The sequence below is a fragment of the Eulemur rufifrons genome, chromosome 15 (assembly GCF_041146395.1).
Source record: "Eulemur rufifrons isolate Redbay chromosome 15, OSU_ERuf_1, whole genome shotgun sequence".
In the NCBI taxonomy this organism is placed as follows: domain Eukaryota; kingdom Metazoa; phylum Chordata; class Mammalia; order Primates; family Lemuridae; genus Eulemur; species Eulemur rufifrons.
This window is the reverse complement of record NC_090997.1, coordinates 64,584,400-64,606,636: the sequence shown is the minus strand read 5'-3', so window position 1 is coordinate 64,606,636 and position 22,237 is coordinate 64,584,400. Positions and strand designations below refer to the sequence as shown.

Genomic DNA, 22,237 nt, shown 5'->3' with positions numbered 1-22,237 from the left:
CATACACCAAGAACACTCCACCTTTCAGTAGCAAGAACAGGATGCCTCCAAAGGAGGCCAGTCTAGACATCAGAAGACACAGTCTGCATAGCCACAGAACTTTTTTTTTTAATTATCAGTATTGCCATCATTAACAGAGGCAGGGGTGGGTTTTTTAACTTTTTATTGAAACGTGCAGAAAAGTGCATGTATTGAAAGTGTACACAGTGATGATTGCACAACAGTGTGAATGTATTTACTGCCACTCAGCTGTACACACAGAAATAATTAAAATGATACACCTCATGCTACATACGTTTTACCACAATTTTTTTAAAGTATACTGTTTGCTGAATTTTCACAAACCGAACATGCCTGTGCAGCCAGCACCCAGGTCAAGAAGAACATGACCTGCCCCCAGGATCCCTCCTTCTGTAGCCACAGACCTATTTTAAAAATAGTAAACAGCTGCCATTTAATGAAGGCCCCTGTGTACCAGCCATGTGCTAAGTCACAAATGTTCGTATTTATCCTTCACAACTGCCTGAGATATGCATCCTGGCCACCATTTGACATCCGAGGAGCAGAAGGCCCAGGTCAGGGAACCACCCCAGCGCAGAGGCAGCAGGTGGCACAGCGCAGGGTGGGACGCTGGGAGGGCATCCTGAGAACAGTGTCAAGTGTGACCTTGGGAAGGCCCAGATGCCCCCATCAAAGGGGATCAAACCATTCCAGCTACAGGGAGGTTTGGAAAGTTGGCTGGGAGGTGGGGGAGGAGGGAATTTGGCTTTGATCTCTTCTGATTGATGATTTCTTGCTGTCAGTTTGATTCTAAGAAGAATGCTTCTTGTCAGAGTCTATTAACTTTGGATTCTGAAATACAACCCACTTCTTCTCCCCAGTTTATACAACATTCCCTAAATGCCACGGTTGATTAGAAACTTTAAAACTATTTGTAAATTCTAAAAGATAAGAAACAAGGAGAAGTAGGCAGTACCATACACAACTCTCCTCAAGTTTTCCCCGCACTGCATGTGGTTCTGTGCATCAGGTTGTACGGCACTTGGAAAGTCAGTCCCTGCCACAGTCAAATCCAAGACTTCTTCCTGTGTTGATCTGGAAAGGATCTATAATGTCATTAAATTGAAATTTTGGAGAAACATTCAAGGAGGATCCAATCTACCTCAGTCTATGTTTTGTGATTTGCATGCATGGCCTTTGATGTTTCCAGAGGCATCTGAGCCGCTGACCCTGTTCTTAAAGAGGAAAATATTACATAGGTTCTTCTCCCCTTAATGTTCTTCCTTTTTGCCAGTGGAATTCCTCATCCTCTGTGCCATTTAAATGCCCTTTCTCAAGGTTATGGAAAAGAAAAATAAGGTATATGTAACAAATACAATATCCTGAAGTCAAGGGTAATAAAAGGGAAGAGAAAATCGTGACAGAAAAACAAAGCATTAATACGGAAGCAGATGGCACACAGCTCCTCCCCGGCTCCCAGCCCCTGGCTCTCCCGGCTGAAGGGAAGGAGGGATGGGGCTCTGTTCTCCCCGGGGCAGCTGCCACACCTCCTAGTGTGTGCGCTCCCACTCCCTTCCCCTGTCAATAGGCAGAAACTAGAGGCCACTGGGACTAGCTTTTGTGTTTTATAGTGCAGCTTAAACTGTGGGAGATGGTGTGCTGTGTGCCCTAAGGCGGTGTTCCCGCTGCCCAGCAGGGGTGGGGGTGCTCCATTGACCTGCTGTTGTAAGTGCTCCGTATCCTGTATTAGGACGTTATAATACAAATGCCGCATGGCTAGGCAGATCAAGGCTGACTTCTGTTGGCAGATGCCACTTCCTGGCTCCATCAAGGCCCCCGACTCCTGGGACCACAAGCCCTGTGTGCAACCTCAGGGATTGGGGCCAGGCTCTTTTAATAAGTCTTTAAGTCAGAGGAGCAGGGGGAGCTGTTATAAAAACTTAAAAGCCATTCTAAACCAGCACCAGGGTTTAAATCATGTATTTGAATCAGAGCAAGATAACAAATAATATCTCACCAAGTGTGAATTGATGAAAAGATCTGAACTATGAAATGGAGCTTTAATAATGCTAATTATCCACAATAACTCAAGTAAAGAAATAAAAGGTAGCATAATAGAGATCCTGTTTTCCTAAATTGACATGAATGATTTTTATGCAGTATTTGTTTATAGGTGAGTTGGTGCTTCTAGTATATTAAAAAGATGACTTATTCACTTGCTCAACAACTTTTGGTAGATGTTTTGAGTCTATACCAGCCCCTCTGGCTCAGCCTGTGAGGTTTACTATATAATACACTGAATCTTTGTCGCCTCATGTCTCCTTTGATGGAGAAAGTGACCCTGGATGGCCTAGAAAAAGAGAAATCAAGGATTTTATCTTTCTCTTGAGTAACTGAAACTCCTTGTAAGATTAATGGGGTCAAATAAGAAAATCATGAATTCTTGATGCATGACTTTAGAATAAGCTGATAATTGAATTCTGTGCTAAACTATTTAGGTGCCTAGACCAAAATGAGATCGTTAATAGTAGATTTGAATTGGAAATGGCTTCATTAATGTGATCACCTGGGTGAGAGGAGGCTTGTCCCAACCTGCAGCAAAATGTATTGGCTTTCTGCCCCCATTGACATTCCCACACACCCTAAAATTGATGCTAACCTTTCTTTTTCTTAATTCAATTAGCACTAACGTGATGAAGGTTATCTTGCATTAAAAAAATAAGTCTCTGATACAAGCACATAATTTTTCCCTCGCCATTTTGGAGCATTTCCCAGGTTGGGGACGAGGTGGTGGGGAGTGGGTATTGTTATTTTTTTATGATGAAATGTCTCCATCTAGTGGAATTTCAGAGCAGTAAACGTTGTCACTATATTCAAGTGAGCATTATGTCTCCAAAGCCTTTTCCTTAAGCACATACGATGTTGAAAGAAAAAAATACACTTCCACATATGTTCTCAGATGATATCCTTACAACTGCTTGTATTTCTCTTGGGGGGCATAAAAATGAGACCAGGACAAACTGTTAAAATGTTGACATTTTTAATTTCATGATTTGAACCTGAAAAATCAGCGGAGTGCATGTGATAGGGGAATAGCACAGTGCAGATTCCACACCATTGGTAACCGCCTAACTCTTAAGTTAGGGTGGTGGTATATACAGGTGTATATACGAACACAGGTGTTTGTATATACTGTACATATATTCTTTGGTATTTGTAAATATTTCATAATAAAAATCTGGACATGAACTAAATTCAAGGTCATGAATAAAGGGCTTTCTGGGTATGAGAAATGTTATCTCCTTTTAAATTGATTTGTTTAATAGGATAAAAAGGAGAGATTGAGAAACCTGAGTTTTAAATTAAAACATAAGTTTTCAAATACTTTCGCCAGCATCCTGGTTTTCGGTGGGCTATTCTGTTACTTATGCCACCAGATGTGTTCCCACAGCTGTGCTGTAGCGCACACTGGCTTGTCACCCTTGCTCCATTGAATCCTGCCCGGAGCCACTGCCCGCCTTGCCCAGGGAGTCTAGAGAGTGGTCCTCTGGAGAAAGGCTGGAGCTTGCTGTGGAGGCTGGTGATCCTCCGCCTCGTTAAATCAGTCTGGGAGGATCTTTACCACGGCCACAGGCCAACACATTTTCTCCCTGGCCAAGAGCTTTGACACAGAGCCCAGCCAAAAAGTGATTTAAAAAAAATAAGACCTGGGCTTTCTCTTGCTGCCTCCAAGGACCAAAAAAGGAGGGCGAGAAGGTGCTGGGTGTCTGGTGATGAGCAGTCTGAGAGTCCTCCTGACCGCAGGCCAGTGTTGGGCCCTGCAGACGCTCACGTGATGTCACAGCCACAGCCCCGCACACATGTCCTCCACCGTGAGGCTGGGAAGAAGCCATCCTGCTCTTTGTCACACGTAAACCTGTGTGAATCTAAGCGTATGAGCTTGAACTGTTTAAGTCAGTGGTCCCCAATCTTTTTGGCACCAGGGACTGGTTTCGTGGAAGATAATTTTTCCACAGGTCTGGGGGGAGGGAGGGGAAGGTTTCAAGATGATTCAAGTGCATTACATTTATTGTGCACTTTATTTCTATTATTACATTGTAATATATAATGAAATAATTATATACCTCACCATAATGTAAAATCAGTAGGAGCCCTGAGCTTGTTTTCCAGCAACTAAGATGGTCCCATCTGGGGGTGATGGGAGACAGTGACTGATCTGACAGGAGGCAGAGCTCAGGCGGTGACGGAACCTGTCACTGTCCCTGTCCAAGGCCTGGGAGTTGGGGACCACAGGTTTAAATTACTCACTGGCTTTAAGGCGAGAGCAGTGTTATAAGGGCCCCTTTCATGTCCTTGTGAGCTCCCAGGTTGAGACCAGACTGTGGCATGAACATCAGGCAGTACAGGGTGGTCTGACCAACATCTCACTCCCCTCCTGAGTTCTGTGCTTCCCCTGCACGTGTTCACAGCCACTCCCACCCTCCCTCTCCTGCCCGTCAGCCTGAGGCTGGTGCTCTGGGTATTTGATGGAATAACCTCAGATTGGAAAGGCCTGAGGCAGGCCTATCCTGTTGTGGTCTTCATTGTCCCCCCTGCAGAAAGGTGGGTCTCCCCATGTTCCTGAGAGCAAGCAGGCAGGCGTTCAGACTGTGCTTTCACCCCTAGCGGGGCCTCCTAACAGGCTTCCCTTCCCAGACAACCAGCAGCTGGGATGTTTTTCCTAAGTAGGCTGAGGCCGGGTTTCCTTCCCCTCTGTCCAAGTTGAGGACACTTACCCAGCAAAATCCCCCCTGCCTGACCAGGAAAACCTGCTCACAGCCAGAGTCCTACATTCTTAATTCACGAACAAGGCAAGAGACAACACTGAGCTCATCTCGTGGCAGACTAGGCCGGTAACGTTTTGACTTCCATGGGGTCAGGGGTTGGGGGGCTATGTTTGAGTTTAGGGAAAAGGAGCAGTTTGGAGAAATCAGGTGATAGGATGGATGGCTAGACGACAGTCAGAAACTTTGGGCAGCATTGAATCTGTAACTGCAAAACTTTGAAGTGGTCAACATATTCACTTCTTTCTCTTTTTTCTTTACAGGGAAGGAGATTGGTGGGAAGCCCGCTCCTTGACAACAGGAGAGACAGGTTACATTCCCAGCAATTACGTGGCTCCAGTCGACTCTATCCAGGCAGAAGAGTATGTTTTGTTTTGTTGTGTTTTACCTTAACCACTTGCTTTTAAAAGTTGGTTGCCACAATAAAATGCCATTATCACTGAGCAGGAGAGAGAAGAAATTCACTAGAGTGATTAAAGGTTGAGAGAATATTGTAATACTGTGTTTCTCAGGCTTTATGCCTGGCTTTTGCCACATCTATGTAATAATCTGTGTAATGCTTGCACTATTATTAACTTAAAGTTTTTCTTTAAGCCTGCTCACTTTTTGAAAACATATTTATTTTGAACAGAAATGTTATATCAGTACCCTAAATGAAAATCCAATGTCACTTGTCACAGATAGAAAGTAACCATGAAAATATGATGAAATTCTAGCTAAAGCATATATTATTGCCTACTCAAGTTTCAAAGCCTGCAGTCTGCTCCCTCTATTAGAGGGAGAGGGAGAGGGGACGGTAAATAATTATCAAAGATTAAGCTTTTTCTCCCAGGGTGATCAGGAACATTAAAAGGGTGCTGAAAAGACACACTTTCCATGCTTCATGTAGAAGTATCTCATGTGCAGTGTGTCCCACAACTTGGGAGATATTAGGGTGATGGGTTTCAAATGGTCTTTTCCTTTCCTTTGGTTTGGAATCTTGGTTTCTTTGATAGTAAATAGTGAATAGCAATTATTTGGCCCACATATTCAACTGGTAGCCACTTAGGAAGGTGGTCAGTAGGCTGAGGGGACCCAGAAGGGATAACCATTGTTCCTTCTCCTGATGTGAATGGGCTTGGGAGCCAACCCTGACTCCTGCACTGAGGGACAGGGAGGTGGAGCGATGATCTCCCAAATGCAGGAACTTGGCCTCCTCCCTGACACCTTGGGGCCTGCCTCTCTCGAGAAAGGGAGAAAAGTCAGTCGCCAAGCCCAGCCTTTGGCTCTGATATTTAATTTTGCTGCGGGTTTGTTTAAGCATTGTAGGGAGGATTAGACTCCACACCCCAGCCAAATCCCCAATTGGATCATTCTCTTGTCTTTAACTCTCTTGCATTTCCTCTAAGATCTGTTTTGCTTCCCACTCTCAAATACTTAGTGGTTCTGAGCTGTTTTTTTCTCCTAGTGAGTATGTTTCATCATCAGTGAATAAAGGTATTTGTGTTGAATTTTCATTTTAGGGCAGATTTGCAAACATCTTTTTATTCTTTCAGAATAGAAAGTACCACCAAAATGTAGCATTACTTTGATTTAACTGGGAATCTACCAGCTATTTATTTAAGTTATATTTATAATGGTCAACTTGTAAAATATTTTGTTTTTAAATATTATTTTTAAAAATAATGCCTATGGTTTTACATATGCAATTAACTATCATTGTCTTAAAATGCTATTGTTTTGAGGCAATCCATTGTTCTAACAATTTTTTTTCACCACTGTTTTACACAAAATTTTAATTAGGTTATTGATACAAACCCAAAAAGTCATTTCTCACAAATAATTGGTATAATATTCTTTATTACAAGATTAGAGATTGTTGCACATTTTCGTACCTCTGAATGTCACTGAGGAGATAACATGTAGGGTGTCTTTTCTTCAGTGAAACGCTTTCATTCACAAAAGAATTTGACAGTGAACACGTAACACCTATGTTCAAGTATAATGAATTGAAATTTCACTTTAGAAACTCAATCCTTTCACAATTAAATATTCTAAACAATGTTTCCATGCACAGATTCCAATGAAATGCTCCGGAATTCTTGGTTGGGGTGGGGGCACTTGCTACTCATTCGGCCCATAGTGCTGAAATGTTGACTAATTGTCAGGCAATGGTTAAGGCTTGAGAATGCAGGGGGTAAGTAAAAAACAGCAAAGGTCCTGAGGTGACTTGATGTCCTAAAGTGGCCCAAGAGTGTCATTGATTTGTTCAGGGAGAAATAGTAAAATGTCTACAACACCAAGGCATTTTTAAGGACGTGCTCATTGTCCATGCACGGACCTCAATGGTGCACAGGAGCCAGCCCCCTGCAGCTGTGCGGCAGATCACAGTGCAGGCGCTTGGTAACTGCCTTTTGCTTCTCCAGGCCTCACACCTGCTGGATAGGAAGAGCAGGTGCAAACAAGCATCCCAAGGCAGCAGCCGTCTCAAATGAGGGGTAGTCTTGACCATTTTTTTCAGAGTTCCTATAGGTGGGAAGTTACTGAAAATATCACATATCTTTATTCTTTATCCATTCTGACTGAATTTGTTTTAATGCTCGTTTAATGGTCTTTGTATACACTAAGACTGTGTTTTGTTATTTCTCAGGAGTTGTAATTATGCTCAGAAATCAAGGGTCTTTTAGATGAGCGTGGGAAGGGTCTCCCACGGTTGCCGGTTCAAAGCAAGGTCTTAGATTTCTCCTTTTGTGCATGCAGGTGGCAGGTTTAACACAAACCAGTTCTTGTCGTCTCTGGAGGGAAGGAAAACAACTCACAATTCAAATATGATTTGAAAGAGTGAAAGAGATGGATGAAGGGTAGAATTGGGAATGGATTGAAAGAGAACTGAATGAAGCTAGAAAAACATAACATATAGGGAAGGGGCTAAGGACAAAATTGGAGAAGGGGGGATTCATGGGTAAAATGAAAAGCCTACACTATTCCATTTTGTAAATGATTGCTATAAAGTATTTCCTTTCCTTGATCTCATATAAAGGTGGTACTTTGGAAAACTTGGCCGAAAAGATGCTGAACGACAGCTTTTGTCCTTTGGAAACCCAAGAGGTACCTTTCTTATCCGTGAGAGTGAAACCACCAAAGGTAGGATAACAAGTTGAAAAAGTTGGCTTGTCATTCAAATCTGTGGATTAGTCAGAAGGGATGAAAGGCTTATCTCTAATGTACAAGGATTTTTAAATGGCACATATGAGTGAGAAGAGTCCTGTTTTTAGTTTTCCCTCTGGGCTCTAGAACTGCAGATGGCACCAAAAGAACTACAGAGACTCAAAACCAAGACCTTCCTCTGTTCAAACAGGCTGGGGCAGCTTCACTGCTCTGGGCACACAAGATCATAGAATTTTTCAGAAGTCCTTTAGAATTATGATTTTCTGAAACTCTTAGTTCTGCAGGTGCCAATCATACAGGTTGTTTTTGCTTTCCTTTTGTTTTTTTAATAACTGAAGACTTCACTTCTCTTCCTGCACCTGTTGGCCTTTTCATTATTTAACGACTCATTAGAGCCCACAAGAAAAGATAGGTCAAGGAAGAAAAGAATAGAGGCCTTCTAGCTTAATCTATCAGACATTGGTTATCTGTTCCTGTAAAAAATGTCAAGAGGCAGAAATCTGAAGCTCACTTCTAGAGAAACAGTCCTTAGATTTCTTTTGTCCATGCTGTCCCCATCTCCCGGCTTGCCCCATGTGTAAAGGAGACAAGGGGCGCAGCTCAGCTGCGCATCCTGGTGCTTCTCGTGGGGAGTGGGCGTGGGGAGGGGGCATTGGATCTGTTCCGTATTAAGCAATGCAAGGGAACCAAATAGAGCATTTTAGAAAAATATCCAGGAGGGTTTCAGTCTCAAGGGCAGAATCATTTTATTGCTAATATCTTCTGATATTTGGAGGACTGTAAGAGGCATCTTCTTCCTGTTCCTGAGTGGAGATGCTCTGTGTGTGTGCACATGTGTGCACCTTCGATAATTATTAATCAGAATAGTGAAATAAATGAGGCCTAAAAAACAAACTAGTACTCAAAACGATTGGAGCTGCTAATACTTTGCATATTTACCAGGTGCCTATTCACTTTCTATCCGTGATTGGGATGATATGAAAGGAGACCATGTCAAACATTATAAAATTCGCAAACTTGACAATGGTGGATACTACATTACCACCCGGGCCCAGTTTGAAACACTTCAGCAGCTTGTGCAACATTACTCAGGTAACCTCAATTCTAACTACCTGCTAACCACTGGGACGCTGGAGGGAGTGGGTAGGCACAGAGCAGGAAATGGGTAATAACAAACATAAACAAAGCCTCTAGTAAAATATTTTTCTTTGCCAGCCCCTGACAGTGGGACTTGGCTACATAGGTTCTATTGTTGTTCTGTCGTAGTTATTATGAGGTCCATATGTTTGTCAAAAGATTCTGTAACATTCTAGTTCCCCAAGTGAAAGGTTCCATTTTAAAAGTTGTTTGTTTTTTCATCTTCATCCTAATATCCTTGCAAGTTATCTTTTCCCTTAACCCTTTCATCGTGTAACTCAGAAACCGTGAAAGGGAGAGGACACAGCCTCTGGGAGGGCACTTGCATGGGGACTGCCACGGGGATACTGTGTTCCTGCCATCACCGTGCACTCAGCGCTGCTGGGGGCGTGGCTGCACGTACATTGCACCCCCATGCAGCTCATTTATCATGTGCCACTCCCCACCCACACTTCTGTTTCCCAGCTACACTTAGACTCATGTGACCCACAGCTCATAGATTACTACATCTATTGTGTTAAATTAAACTTTTTAAAAGTAGATCAGTCTCTGTCCTAACACCCAGAGGTCACCATTATTTTGTTCCTGGATACAAAAAATTATTAGATGTTTAGGTGTGCAGTTTGTACATTTTATTAAAGAATGTGGTTTTATGTGCAGTTGTTAAAATGATTGCTTTCTTTCCTAGATTAGCAAGTGTCTCCCACTGTATGATAGATGTACACATGTGGATATAGATACAGTCGTATGTGTACAAATATAGATCCATATCCCATTAAGCCCAGTAGTTTTTTGTGTGACCCCTATATACATTTTGTCTTGTTCTTCAGGGTGGTGGCAAGACTCCAAAATAGTATGCTGTTTAGCTTCTATTATTGCTCTATGCACATTCGTTGAAAAATATCTATGTATAATTTTTTTTACACAAAGAAAGCAATCTTTTGAAAATAGTAATAAGAAATGGCTGTATATTGATCCTGAGCACTAATGAGCAACAGAAAATATTAACAACACTTGGAGTACTAGCTGATTAGGGCATTGGCTAACTTAGCCTATGCGGATTCCACTGAAATATTTGGGAGAAATGGAGCAGAATAGCTCCCTGAGCTTAAGTGATATACTCAAAATGCCTGCATGTTGTAAGGATTTTTCAGATGCTGAAATATATTTCATTACAGCCAAGCATCAGCAGTATCCCCAGGGTTTGGATCATTTGAAAATATTGTTGGAAAGGGCACCTTAATAACATCATAAAGCTGGAAGGAGAGAAGGGATATGAAGAACAATAGGCATTTTTTAATCTCAGAAAAAAATCCATCTTGAGTTAGATTTGTTTTTATATTGGCTTTTCCTCTTCCCTCTTTCTCTCTCTTACACAATAAAATGCCTTTGAGATATTGACACATAAATAATTTCCTGCCTAAACATCTCAGAACCTGAGTCCATCAAAAAAAAAAAAAAAGGAGTAAAAAGTAAGTTACAGCCGGTTCCCAGAGAGAAGGCAGCAACCCTGCATGTGCTTGCTTGGGGGTGGGGGGCGGGGGAACTGTTCACCCTGTAAGCCGGCTCTGCACAGCTTGTGTCACTTCCCTGACTTCCAGTTCTTTGTTACCTTTTCTCACCTGACTGATTTCTAACTTTGCATTTAATCAGTTTCCCCTTACTACTGCTAGATTCTAAAAGGTGTATTCTTTAAAAAAAAAAAAAAAAAAAATGAAAGAGAGAGAAAAAAAAAATCTCCCCTAGTAACTTCCAAGTGATAATTACTTTTTTCCTTCTTTTTCATAAGCAACAGAATTCTTTCCCATCCTTGAGTTTCTGCAAATTTTAGTTTCCATTCTTTCCCCTTTCAAACCAGACTCCTAAATTATACATCACCGACTGTTACAGTGTTTTTTTTTCTTAATGGGAAATATCAAAGAAGCAATGCAAGAGTATTAACTGGTAGAATGGAGTCGGTTAGAAAGCCAAAAAGATCTCTAGAAAAACATGACCTCTTTTTTCCCCCACCAGGTATATCTTCAGCCTTACTAGTTTATAACAGTCTAACGTTCTATAGAAGAATCTTATACTAAAGTTATAATTTTAAATATATTCCTACCAGAGAGGTCCCCCAATCCCCTGGGTAATCTATACACTGGAGGTAGGGAAAGGACAGTCCTGCTGACATTCTTTAGTCCAAATGTACTTTTTGAAATTAGTAAGGGTTTTTTCAGGATTCCAGAAGATATTTTATTAGCACATTGAGCCAAATATGTTTTCCTTACTCAGTGATTACAGAAACCGTAGCAGTCTATGTCTATCTATTTGTACAGACGATATCATACCTGGGGGTATGGGGTAGTCTAAATTTAAAAGGATTCCTATTCTGCCTTCAATGAACGTGTTTCAGTGTGCGGCGTCTAGTCTTCCACAATGCGTGCAGTCCTCTGCTGGCGTAGCACTGTTGCCAGGGCCACTGTGCGCTGGCTGCTGTGGGTTTGCACCTGTGAGTGTTGTTGTTACATGTGTTCTGCTCTTCTCTCCCTCTCCTGCCGCTGCCTCGCTTCACCAGAGAGAGCCGCAGGTCTCTGCTGCCGCCTAGTAGTTCCCTGTCACAAAGGGATGCCAAGGCTTACCGATCTGTCTGTCAAAACCAAAGATGTCTGGGAAATCCCTCGAGAATCCCTGCAGTTGATCAAGAGACTGGGCAATGGGCAGTTTGGGGAAGTATGGATGGGTATGCTGAGACTCAATTATTCTATTATTAACCTCCTCGTTTGGGCAATACCAAACGTCAAAGATGGAAGGTGGAAATAAATACTTTATGACCAGGGAGAAAGTTTGAATTACTAATAGTGGGGAGTATAATTTTTATTTTGATTTTAAAATTCTGGAATTTCTAGAAAAGAGACAGTAAGTGGACAAAACTGCAAAATTGGCAAATGGCTCAAGTTGTGCTATTATATGAGCCTCAATTCATAATTCGGGCCACGCCTGTAATCCCAGCACTTTGGGAGGCTGAGGCAAGAGGATTGCTTGAGCCCAGGAGTTGGAGGTTGCCATGAGCTGTGATGACACCACTGCACTCTAGCCTGGGCAACAGAGTGAGACCCTGTCTCAAAAAAAGAAAAAAAAAATTCATAAACCAGCAAATAGCACAAAGGAATGTTTCAACCTGCATAAAAAGTCTTACCCTTCATTTCCAACGGCAAATAGTTGTTGAATGTCGCCCTAAAGGGCAAGTCACCTTCCATCTTTCCTAATGCATGCATAATTATGGATTATAAGGACTGTGTTTTCTTTATTAATTCCTTTTCCTGTAGAAAAAGCTGATGGTTTGTGTTTTAACTTAACTGTGATTGCATCAAGTTGTACCCCACAAACTTCTGGATTGGCTAAAGATGCTTGGGAAGTTGCACGTGGTTCCTTGTTTCTGGAGAAGAAGCTGGGTCAGGGGTGTTTCGCTGAAGTGTGGCTTGGTAAGGCAGAGGGCACGTTTTGTTTTGGCTGCATCTCAAAGCCAATTTAAAAGGACAGTTTTGAACAGAAACACATAACACAGCCATTGGGACAAAGACACTTAACCTGGATAACTAGACGGGCACAGACCATTCAGATTTTCAGAATGTGGTGATACCTTGCTGTGCTCGTCTATCCTACGTCATGTGGTTAATTAAGGCACCCACAGAACAAGAAACCAATACATTATGAATCTGGTGTTTTCTCTTCCTAAGAAATGGGAAGGTACAATACCATATATGGGCAGCCATAGAGAAAGACCGTGAGATTTTGCTCAATGGGTCTCGATTTGAATCCTTACTGGCTGATTAACCATGAATAAGGTGCTTATTTAACCTCTTCGAGTCTCAGTTTTTTCATCTGTAAAATTGGAGTAATAGCTGCTTCATAGAATTGTGTTTAGGATTACATGGGGCAGTATGTTTAAAGGCCCTTGCAGATACTAGGTATTTAGTAGACATGCACACTTCTCTTTATTTAGTGTCATTGAGAAGACTGACTGCACTGGGCCCTTGAAATTGCCTTATTAACCCTTTTGGGTCAGTTGCAGCTTTGCTTAGAGGTAATTCATGGACTTAGGCCCCACCCAAAAACATCTCTCATAAGACAATATTGATGCTTATGGAATCCTTCCTCCTTCCTTAGGGTCCATTAAAAGCAGTATAGGTAGATAACTATTGTTATATGTGAGTATATATAGGTCTTTAGGTGTGGTCTGCATTAAAAGAGTTCAATTAAAGCACTTAATACAGACTCTGGCAAGTGGTAAGTTCTAGATAGATAGATAATAGATATGCACTCGGACATCCACATATATGTGTATGTGTTAGCTATTGGGATAAGGAATCCACATTATTGTGTCCATCTCTCTCTGGACTTTATCTCAAGTACTGTAAAATATATTTATATGACTTTCTTCTCCCTCATCCACTTAATTTATAATGAAATTGTAGGTCCTAAACATTTTCATAGATTGATTGCCATACTACAAAAAAAAATTTTTCCTGGGGCCACCGTGTTTTATTATGAAAATTGAATGAAAATTTTGAAAACAAAATAATCCTTTCTAATTTAATGAAAAATTTGTTGTTTTTTATTGTTTTTGGTGTGTGTTACATGCAACTCACGTGGCACTAAAATCAATTTTTACACTGCATACCAATTAAGTTGTATGTGACTCACAACTACTTAATTGAATTTGTTTCAGAAGATTGACTCTTCATATGCTTCACAAGGCCCCGGGCTCAAAACTAGCATGAGTTAAATACAACTCACATGGCAGTTAATGTGTTAATCAAATCACTCACACAATGAAGATGAATTTGACCCTACAAAAAACTTTTTCAAACTTTACAATTATCAACTTTAAATCATTACACATACCATTAACATTTTATTTCCTGCTAAATGTAAAACAACATGCACATCACAACTGGGATGGTTATCTATGTAATTAACCAGGTGGTTGTTAGTAAGGAAGACCTCACTGTATTTAAAATTCTGGGGTGCCAACACTTAAATAGCAAAGATTACTTATAAATTTTCAAATTTCCCATGTATACTTAGTAGGCAGATATTTTATGAGATTTAAATGAACTGTTCTTTAGGCCACTTGTTTTTTCATAATTTCTATTTTTGTAGGTTGTATATTATATGAACCATGTTTTTAACAGGATAACAAGAATTGCTCCAACTTACAGAATCCTTAAATTCTAAAATCAGTTATATTACATATAAAAATAAATCTTAATTTAAACCAGTCTTCTTTTTCAAATAGAAAATAACATAATCTAAATTAGTATATTTCTTTTCCCCTTATAAAGTTATTGTTCAAAGTCACAGGACTGATAATGGAATACACATAGAACCTAGGTTTGGTTTTGTTTAATGAAAGAGACACCAAAGGTAATCCACTTCCATTCCTATATTTTACAGATGAGGTAACTGATGATGATCATAAACCCGGTGGTGGCTTCAAATCTGCTAGATTTTTTTAACATGTTAAGTTTAAATATTTCTGTTCCCTCGTTTCTGCTGTCTGATTTTCCCAGTCGATTTGATAGAAACCATTGTTCTTGTGGCTGAGCATAAGAAAAGCTGAGGAGTTTGCCTTACCTGGCTGAAGTATTGGCAAGGAGACTGTGTACCCCTTGCCAGTGCTTATCAGCATGCAGGGCTCAACTGTGCAAGGACTCAGTGAAGTCACTCATCCATTGCAGACAATTGAAAGTCTAGAGGTAATTCCCAAACATCCTCAGTGTCACCATATTTTTTTAAATGGCACACTGCATAAACTTAATCTAATTTCTTCCATGCTCACTACCTAAAGGATGGCTATTGGGTAGCCAGGCCTGTTTTTTGGTTTTTGGTTTTTTTATTTTAAGAGATGGGGGTCTCACTCTGTCACCCAGGCTAGAGTGCAGTGGCACTATCGTACCTCACTGCAGTCTTGAACTCCTGGGTTCAAGCAATCCTCCCGCCTTGGCCTCCCCAGTAGCTAGGAGTACAGGCTCATGCCACCACGGCCAGGCCTGTTCTAACCCCTGGACTTTCATCACTATAAATGGGGGTTCAGAGTGTTTAGTATAAATTTTTACCCGTATGACTGAGCCAGAAAAAGAATGATATATTTCAAAATAAGAAAAAAAATCAAATGGATGATGAAGTTTAATATAGCCATAGCCATAAATAGACAACATTTTTCCTATTGAAATACTTGACAGAGTCCTTGCAGTTGACCATCTTCAACAAAAACTATATTAAGTTTCTTTAAACTTAAAATCTAACTTTATACAAATAACTATTGGTCAAAAACTTTTTTTCCGACATCAAAAGAGGATCTTTGGTTTGACTTGATATTGTGGGATGTTTGTAGGTACCTGGAATGGAAACACAAAAGTAGCCATAAAGACTCTTAAACCAGGCACAATGTCCCCTGAATCCTTCCTCGAGGAAGCACAGATCATGAAGAAGTTGAAGCATGACAAGTTGGTCCAGCTCTACGCAGTGGTGTCGGAGGAGCCCATCTACATTGTCACTGAGTATATGAATAAAGGTTGGGTGACACCCCTCCTGTCTCCTCCTCACAGAGCCTTACAGGGGTTGTTCTGGGGAGAGAAACGGAGCTGCCTGCTTGCTTGTCTCCTGGTTTCTGCATGAGTCAAGTATTCCCATCAGGAAGCACCAGTTGTGTGCTTATTAATGTAAATGTTTTAAAAACAGACTAACTTTGAGTTTGCCCCCCAAATCCTTATGAAATGCAGTACTTTTTGTATGTGTCACAGATCAGAAATTCAAGCTCCATAATTAAAACATTCATGTTTAATATCAAGGGTGATACAGAGGGCTATGATAGTTTGCTGTTATTTTGAATGTAGTGGCTTTTGTTAAATTTCCTTTTTGCAGGGCTAAACAATTGATATCAGATGCTGGTCTCTGGACTAAGTTTAGTCTTCATCATTTCAACATCTTAGTTTTTTCCAGCTCTCTTCTTAAACATCAGATGATTAAATGACATACTTTTTTTTTCTGTCAAGCACAGAGTTTCAGGAAAATGACATGCTTTTAAAGAGCACATTTTATTCTCATATTCTCTCTCTCTGTCTTTTTAATCAAACCAATATTGTTGGGGGTAAAGCTAAAGATCACTTTGTTTTGGAAAAATAGACAAAGCAAACAAAAAACAGCCTTAAAAGGCAATGTATTGCACATCAGAGGATGCCAGTGTAATTTTTCTTTTCCACATAGTTTCTTTTAAAATATAATTGGAATTTTTTCCTGGCAGATTATTTCTTCTTTGTATCTGGGGTTATTTTGTAAATAACTTTGTGATTAAAGCATAAAATATCACGGATGACCATCATCAGCCTCCAGCTTCTGCAAATGATTATTTCTGCATTGGTGTCAGTTCTAAGCCTCCTTGGGCTGTGTTAGAATAGTGGCTCTGAAGCTCCAGCTGTTTTGTTTCAGATGATGTCTGATTTAAGACTTGGCTGGCTACAATCTAATTAGGTGAACTGTCTGCCCCGCCCATATTCTTCAGCTATCCTTGTCTTGATTTAAGATCTGTAAATGAGCCAAGCCAGTGATAGCAAACTTTACCTCGTATTAGAATCACCTGGAGGGCTTCTTAAAACACAGGTTTCTGGACCCAAACTTCAGAGTTTCTGATTCAATACAGCTAGGTTGGGCCCTGAGAATTTGCATTTCTAACAAGTTCCCTGGTAATGCTGTTGCAGCGGGTCCTGGGACGACAGTTTTGGACACTCAGCTAGGTTGCATTCTCCCCACATCAGTCCTGTGTGCAGGCTGCCTGGGGGCTGAGACGGGGGTGGTGCTGTTCTTCACATGTTCCTCTTAAAGGGAGATTAAGTTCCATTTCTTACAGTTTATCAAATTCTTGTTGTCCTTAGAAATGGAATCAGTGCTGTTTATTTTTAAAAGCTAAAGCTGTTGCTTTTCAATGCATAGAATTTTTTCTATTCTGGTTTTTACATAAACCTTTTTTTCCCATTGATGGCATTATTTCATTCAACTACCTTATCACTTCTAATAATAAAAAAACAAATATAGTCCTCTGTTGGGAACTTTTATCTTTCAAAGTAAATTGAAATGGTTTTATGTTTTGTTCATAGGAAGTTTACTTGATTTCTTAAAAGATGGAGAAGGAAGAGCTCTGAAATTACCAAATCTTGTGGACATGGCAGCACAGGTAGGCCCTGTGGGGTACCTTGATTTGTGCCGTAGATTTAACAATGCATAAATGCATCAGGTCATGGTGTAACACATGAGCCCTGTTCCCTGGGTTTCCACAGGTTGCTGCAGGAATGGCTTACATCGAGCGCATGAATTATATCCACAGAGATCTGCGATCAGCAAACATTCTAGTTGGGAATGGACTAATATGCAAGATTGCTGACTTTGGATTGGCCCGATTAATCGAAGACAATGAGTACACAGCAAGACAAGGTGGGCACTTGAATGACAATAGCTCGTGATCACATCCCTCAGAGCAGTTGCTTACTGCACGACCCTTCCTTCCCCCTTCCCTCCCCTTCCTCCAGAAAACACTTGAAATGTCATTCTTCAGCTGGGTTTTTGCTCCTTGATCTGGCAGGAATTTGACAGCTCTGCAGGCGGGCAACTCTGGTGGGCACAGTAGATGGAGGAGATACTGCATTTTGGTGAATGGGTGTCCACTACTGTGGCCCTCCTGGCTCATGCTGCCCTCCTCACAGCGTCCAGGCCTGAGATACTCTCCTCTGGGAGAAAGAGGGCTGGGGAACGGCAAGGGATCAGTCAAATTACAGCTCACCACTCAGTCAGTCAAAGTCCCAGCAGAAAACAGAAAGCACGCTCAAATTGGAGAATTTAATAAAGTTTTTTACCAACATACAGGCAGGGTCTAGGAAAGCCAACAGGGCACAGTGCAGTAGTTCAGAGCTCGTAACAGTAGGAGAGCCAAGGCCTGAAAGGCAAGGGGCAGAGAGTGGGCACCGGAAGTCAGAATGGGCAGCTGTGTGGAGAGTTCTCTGCAGAGAGGGGCAGTGGGGCCGTCTGGGGACTCCCGCCCAACCTTGCTCTTCAGCCTGCTTCCTGTCTCCCACCAAACCCAGCCAGAAGCCAGAGGCCAGAGGAGCCAGTGATGGTCCTTATGGGTCCAGAGCAGGGAGGAGGGGGTGGAAAGAGGGTTTAGAGAGACTACGGGAGATAACAGCAGAGGTGCTCGGAAAGTCCCTTGCATCATCTCCCTCCACCCCACTCCCTGCAAAAATTCATAGACATTAGCCTTTCAGTAAAATACATCCCAACCCAGCAGCCGCTCCAGTGGGGCAACTTTGCAGGCGCTATTACAGCACCAAATACCAGGAAGGAATTCCCAGGGATATTTTCTGTCTTCCTGGATCTTCACATAGCAGTCACCAGGCAAAAGTGTGAAAAGTGTGGAATGAAGTATGCTTTTTGCAGTTGAATGTAGGCTCCTCGTGTAGGAATATAATGCTTGTAACCGGGGGAAGGGGGCAACTTTCACTGCTGTCTTCCACCAAAGCCTCGTCATGCTGAGCAGTGACTGGAGTGTGCTACAGGGTGTTGCTTTCTGCTTAGTTCTGGCCGTCTCTGGAGTTCTCCTTTTCTTCTTCCTCCTCCTTTGATTCTTTCATGCCAATTCTTCCCTCCTTTTCTTTGACTCAGAATGGAAACATTCTCAGCAGTTTCAAGCGATGAGGGAAAATGTTAAACTCAGACCCTGGCTGGTACAGATATTGTCCAAATGCTAAATTACATGTCGTTCAGACAGCTCAGCTATTTGAGTTTCCCCAACACGTGGCGGTTCTTGTCCTGGAGCCAAATGCCCACACGGGGAGCTTGCCCGCGCATCGTACCCACACCCCGGTGCTGGGCCAGATGGCGCGCCGTGTCGCTCATCAAAGGCACGCTGCAGCTTTGATTGGCACTGGCGGTCCAGAGAGGAATGTGGACGTGATTTTGAGGCAAGGTGAGCCGAGAGGACCTGCCTGCCAGTGGATCTGAGCCCTGGCCCGACTGCGGGAGTTCGCCCTGAGGCGAGTCTGTCAGATCCCAGCTCCTCAGACTCAGAGGAGGGTGGGCAAAGGTGCTGGGACGTGAATATTTGATTTAGGAAAGGGCTGGAACGGAGTGCTGTTCTGTGTGAGAGTAGAATTTCTGCCCTTTGCCTGGACTTCGGACTCTACAGGGTTTGTGGTGAACACCCGTGAACCGTCCATAAATGGCAGCTTACAGGGCCAGGGGCGAGCACGCCAGCAGGGGGCTCCCGACGGGCCGGGTGTTTAGTTCGTGCCTCCCTCGCTGGAGTGAAGTCCCCCAGGCTGTGGCCCTGGGTGATTGGTGCCCTTGCGGGTTCCCTCCCGTCAAGCTGCTGCTCTGGAGCCAGGCCCAGGCTGCCCCCCTCGGCTCTGGCCGAAGCCTTCTGTCTCACCGTGATCCCCACCGCCCTTCAGCCGCCTCCGCACCCCACCGTCACGCACCCCCTGCCCCCCACCCGCCCCGTGGACCGTGTTTCCTTAATTTCCAAGTAGAGGGTCCCCTCCTTCCTTCCTAAAACTTTTTTTTTCTTCTTTCTTCCCTTTCCAAACATCTTGAAATCCATGCCAGACACTGGAAAGAGATAAGTGAGAAGTAAATGAGCCGGAGCACTGCGCTGGGGGAAGAAAACAAAGCCTGTGGGGTCCCGGTTGTCTGAGGAGAATAAAAGAAATGCTGTCCTGCAACAGAGGGGGAAAAGGGACGGGCATTTATACAATACCTTCCAAGTGCCAGGCCTGAGAGGGGACATGTGAGATCGGGGAGGGATGGAAATAGACTCAGAGGGGTTAAGGAACTTGAACAAAGTCACGCAGCTGGTAGAATGGCAGAGCCAGGATTTGAATCCAGATCCTTTTACATCCACCCTCGCGCTGTGCTGACTGCCTCTCATCAAGACAGTGATTAAAAGAAAAAATAAAAATGGAGAGGATTAGTCATAAGGTCCTTTTCCCTTTTATTTTATGGGAAATTTTTAAGGGGCACCTTCTAATGTGCACGTGTGAGGGAGTTGAACAGCCCTTCGTTTTCCAGCTCTGGGACAACTTAGCTATTTATAAAATTCCTCCTAAGGGTCTGCCCTGCCCTGGCCTCTTTACAAGGCAGAAAGAGCCTGGTGTGTGTCTGCTGGTGTCCTCTGCAGATGGCATGTGTGCTGCATGCCGGAGTTTCTGCCGGGGATTAATCAGCTCCTCCAGACAGCTGGTCCACGTGCCTAATAATATTTGCACGTCGGGTTTTATGTTACCCGCAGGCCACAGCCATGCTGCATCGTGATTGTGGGGGTGCGGGCAGTGCTCAGAAATGTGTGCCAAACACAGATATTTTAAGACTGTGAATGGCAGTTGTTTTCAAAACAGTTGTGAGTTTCTCATCTCGGGGTGCACTGAAATGTCTGTCACCCCCCCTGGGTGGGCGAGGTGGCATTGCACAGGGTATAGGCAGAATTGGAATTTGGAGCTGTGTTATACGGCCCTGCCTAGGTTCCTTCCTCTAGCCGCCCCACCCCACCCCCACCCCCCACTGGCCAGAGCAGAAGCCCAGGGTGGGGGGGGGGGGGGCGGGGTCAGGACCAGGCCCAGAGCCTGTGAGGGTTAGGCCTCTGTTGACAGCATTCTAGAAGCAACTGGAAATTATTTGGGATTGCTCATTCTCTATTTCCCATCCACCTCACTCAATTATAGCAGATAGTTCTTCTTTAGTCATAAGCTCTTTGCTAAATTCTGCCCAGTCAGGGTCTCTAAATAATGCCAACCTCAGTGATGAGTGCCTTGTCTAGGAAAGGGACTTCGCTGGGAGCTACTGATAGGAAGACACCTAAGACTGCACAGGCGCAGTCAGCAAGCCTAGGAGGAACTCGTGGGAGCATCGTCAAAGTCAGACAGAGCCGAAATCCAACTCTACCACCGACCCATCTGGGGCCTTAGGCACATTATTTAACTTTCCCATGCTCCAGTGTGCTTATGTGTTAGGCAGAAATACATTTTAACTGCTCTGTGTATTTTTGCAAAGATTAAGTGAAACAATGCAGGTAGCATTTTTAGCCCAGCACATAGGGAGTGGTGAATAAATGTTACCGTTCCTATTGTGATATCCAGTTCAACACTAAGTTCTGTAAAGGCCCAAACACTGTTCTGGGAAGGGAGAGAAGAATCGAAGATAATTCCCACGTAGTCAGATGCTAGTAATCAGGAGAATGGAGTTACCAACGACAGAAATGAGGGGAAATCTTATTTCCAGAGAAAGAGAATGAGTTTGGTTTTGGACTTGTTGACCTTGAGGTGGTTGTGATGGTGCGTCCAAGCCCAGAGAAGTCAGTCACTGGTCCCATTGCCACAGTGGGGTCCTGCACCTCCCAGCCCTCCCGAGGTCTAATCGGCCACCTGCCCGCCCCAACACTGCACCTTCCTCCCAGAATCATCCCCACAGGCCACCACGATCTGCTGTCCCTCCTGTTGTCCTCACATGTCCACATCATGCCTGTGTCCTGTGACCACTGGCATAGGTGGATGTCACCAAGCCTTTCGTCCTGAGATTCACAGCCCCTGCAGCCGTTCTTTCCTTCCAAGCCCACACAGACAGATGAGAAGCAGCGGGAGAATTCTTCACAGCCTTGGGTTTTTTTTCCCACAAGCTTTCAGGCAGCTCAGTGCTGACTAATGTTGATTTAAACCTCACAAGTTCAGATAGACCTGGCTTGTGTGTAAGAATAACTCCCATTTGTGGATACTTTATTTTTTATTGAGTCATAACATACATACAGTAAATGAACAAATCTGCATTGTACAACTCAATTTTTACATATGTATGTACCCCTGAAACCACCCACAGATGAAGATGCAGCCCAGAAGACCCCCTCGTTCCCACTCCCAGTCAGTGCCCACCTCCAGAGCTAGCTTCTATTTTCCTCTGTCACCATAGGTGAGTTTTGCCTGTAAGTGAACTTCACACACGGGAATCATTAGTATCACACTCTGTCTGGCTTCTTTCCCATCATTGTGTCTACCAGGTGCGTCCATGCTTTTCGTGGCTGGGAAGTATTCCACTGTACACATTGTCACAGTTTA

At 43.0% G+C, this 22,237-nt stretch overlaps 1 protein-coding gene across 2 annotated transcripts in view; it reads left to right on the top strand.

Annotated features, from left to right (window-relative positions):
* The window catches only part of FYN (FYN proto-oncogene, Src family tyrosine kinase), a 195,974-nt gene that overhangs the window by 146,102 nt on the left and 27,635 nt on the right, over nt 1-22,237 (top strand). Inside the window, exons 6-12 of one of the 2 annotated variants that reach the window (XM_069487473.1) lie at nt 5,087-5,185; nt 7,843-7,946; nt 8,913-9,062; nt 12,413-12,568; nt 15,484-15,663; nt 17,243-17,319; nt 17,423-17,576. In XM_069487473.1, the coding sequence (XP_069343574.1) occupies nt 5,087-5,185; nt 7,843-7,946; nt 8,913-9,062; nt 12,413-12,568; nt 15,484-15,663; nt 17,243-17,319; nt 17,423-17,576 (920 nt within the window). Of the gene's footprint in view, nt 1-5,086; nt 5,186-7,842; nt 7,947-8,912; nt 9,063-11,661; nt 11,827-12,412; nt 12,569-15,483; nt 15,664-17,242; nt 17,320-17,422; nt 17,577-22,237 lie in introns of both variants that reach the window. The other variant, XM_069487471.1, reaches the window with a different exon arrangement.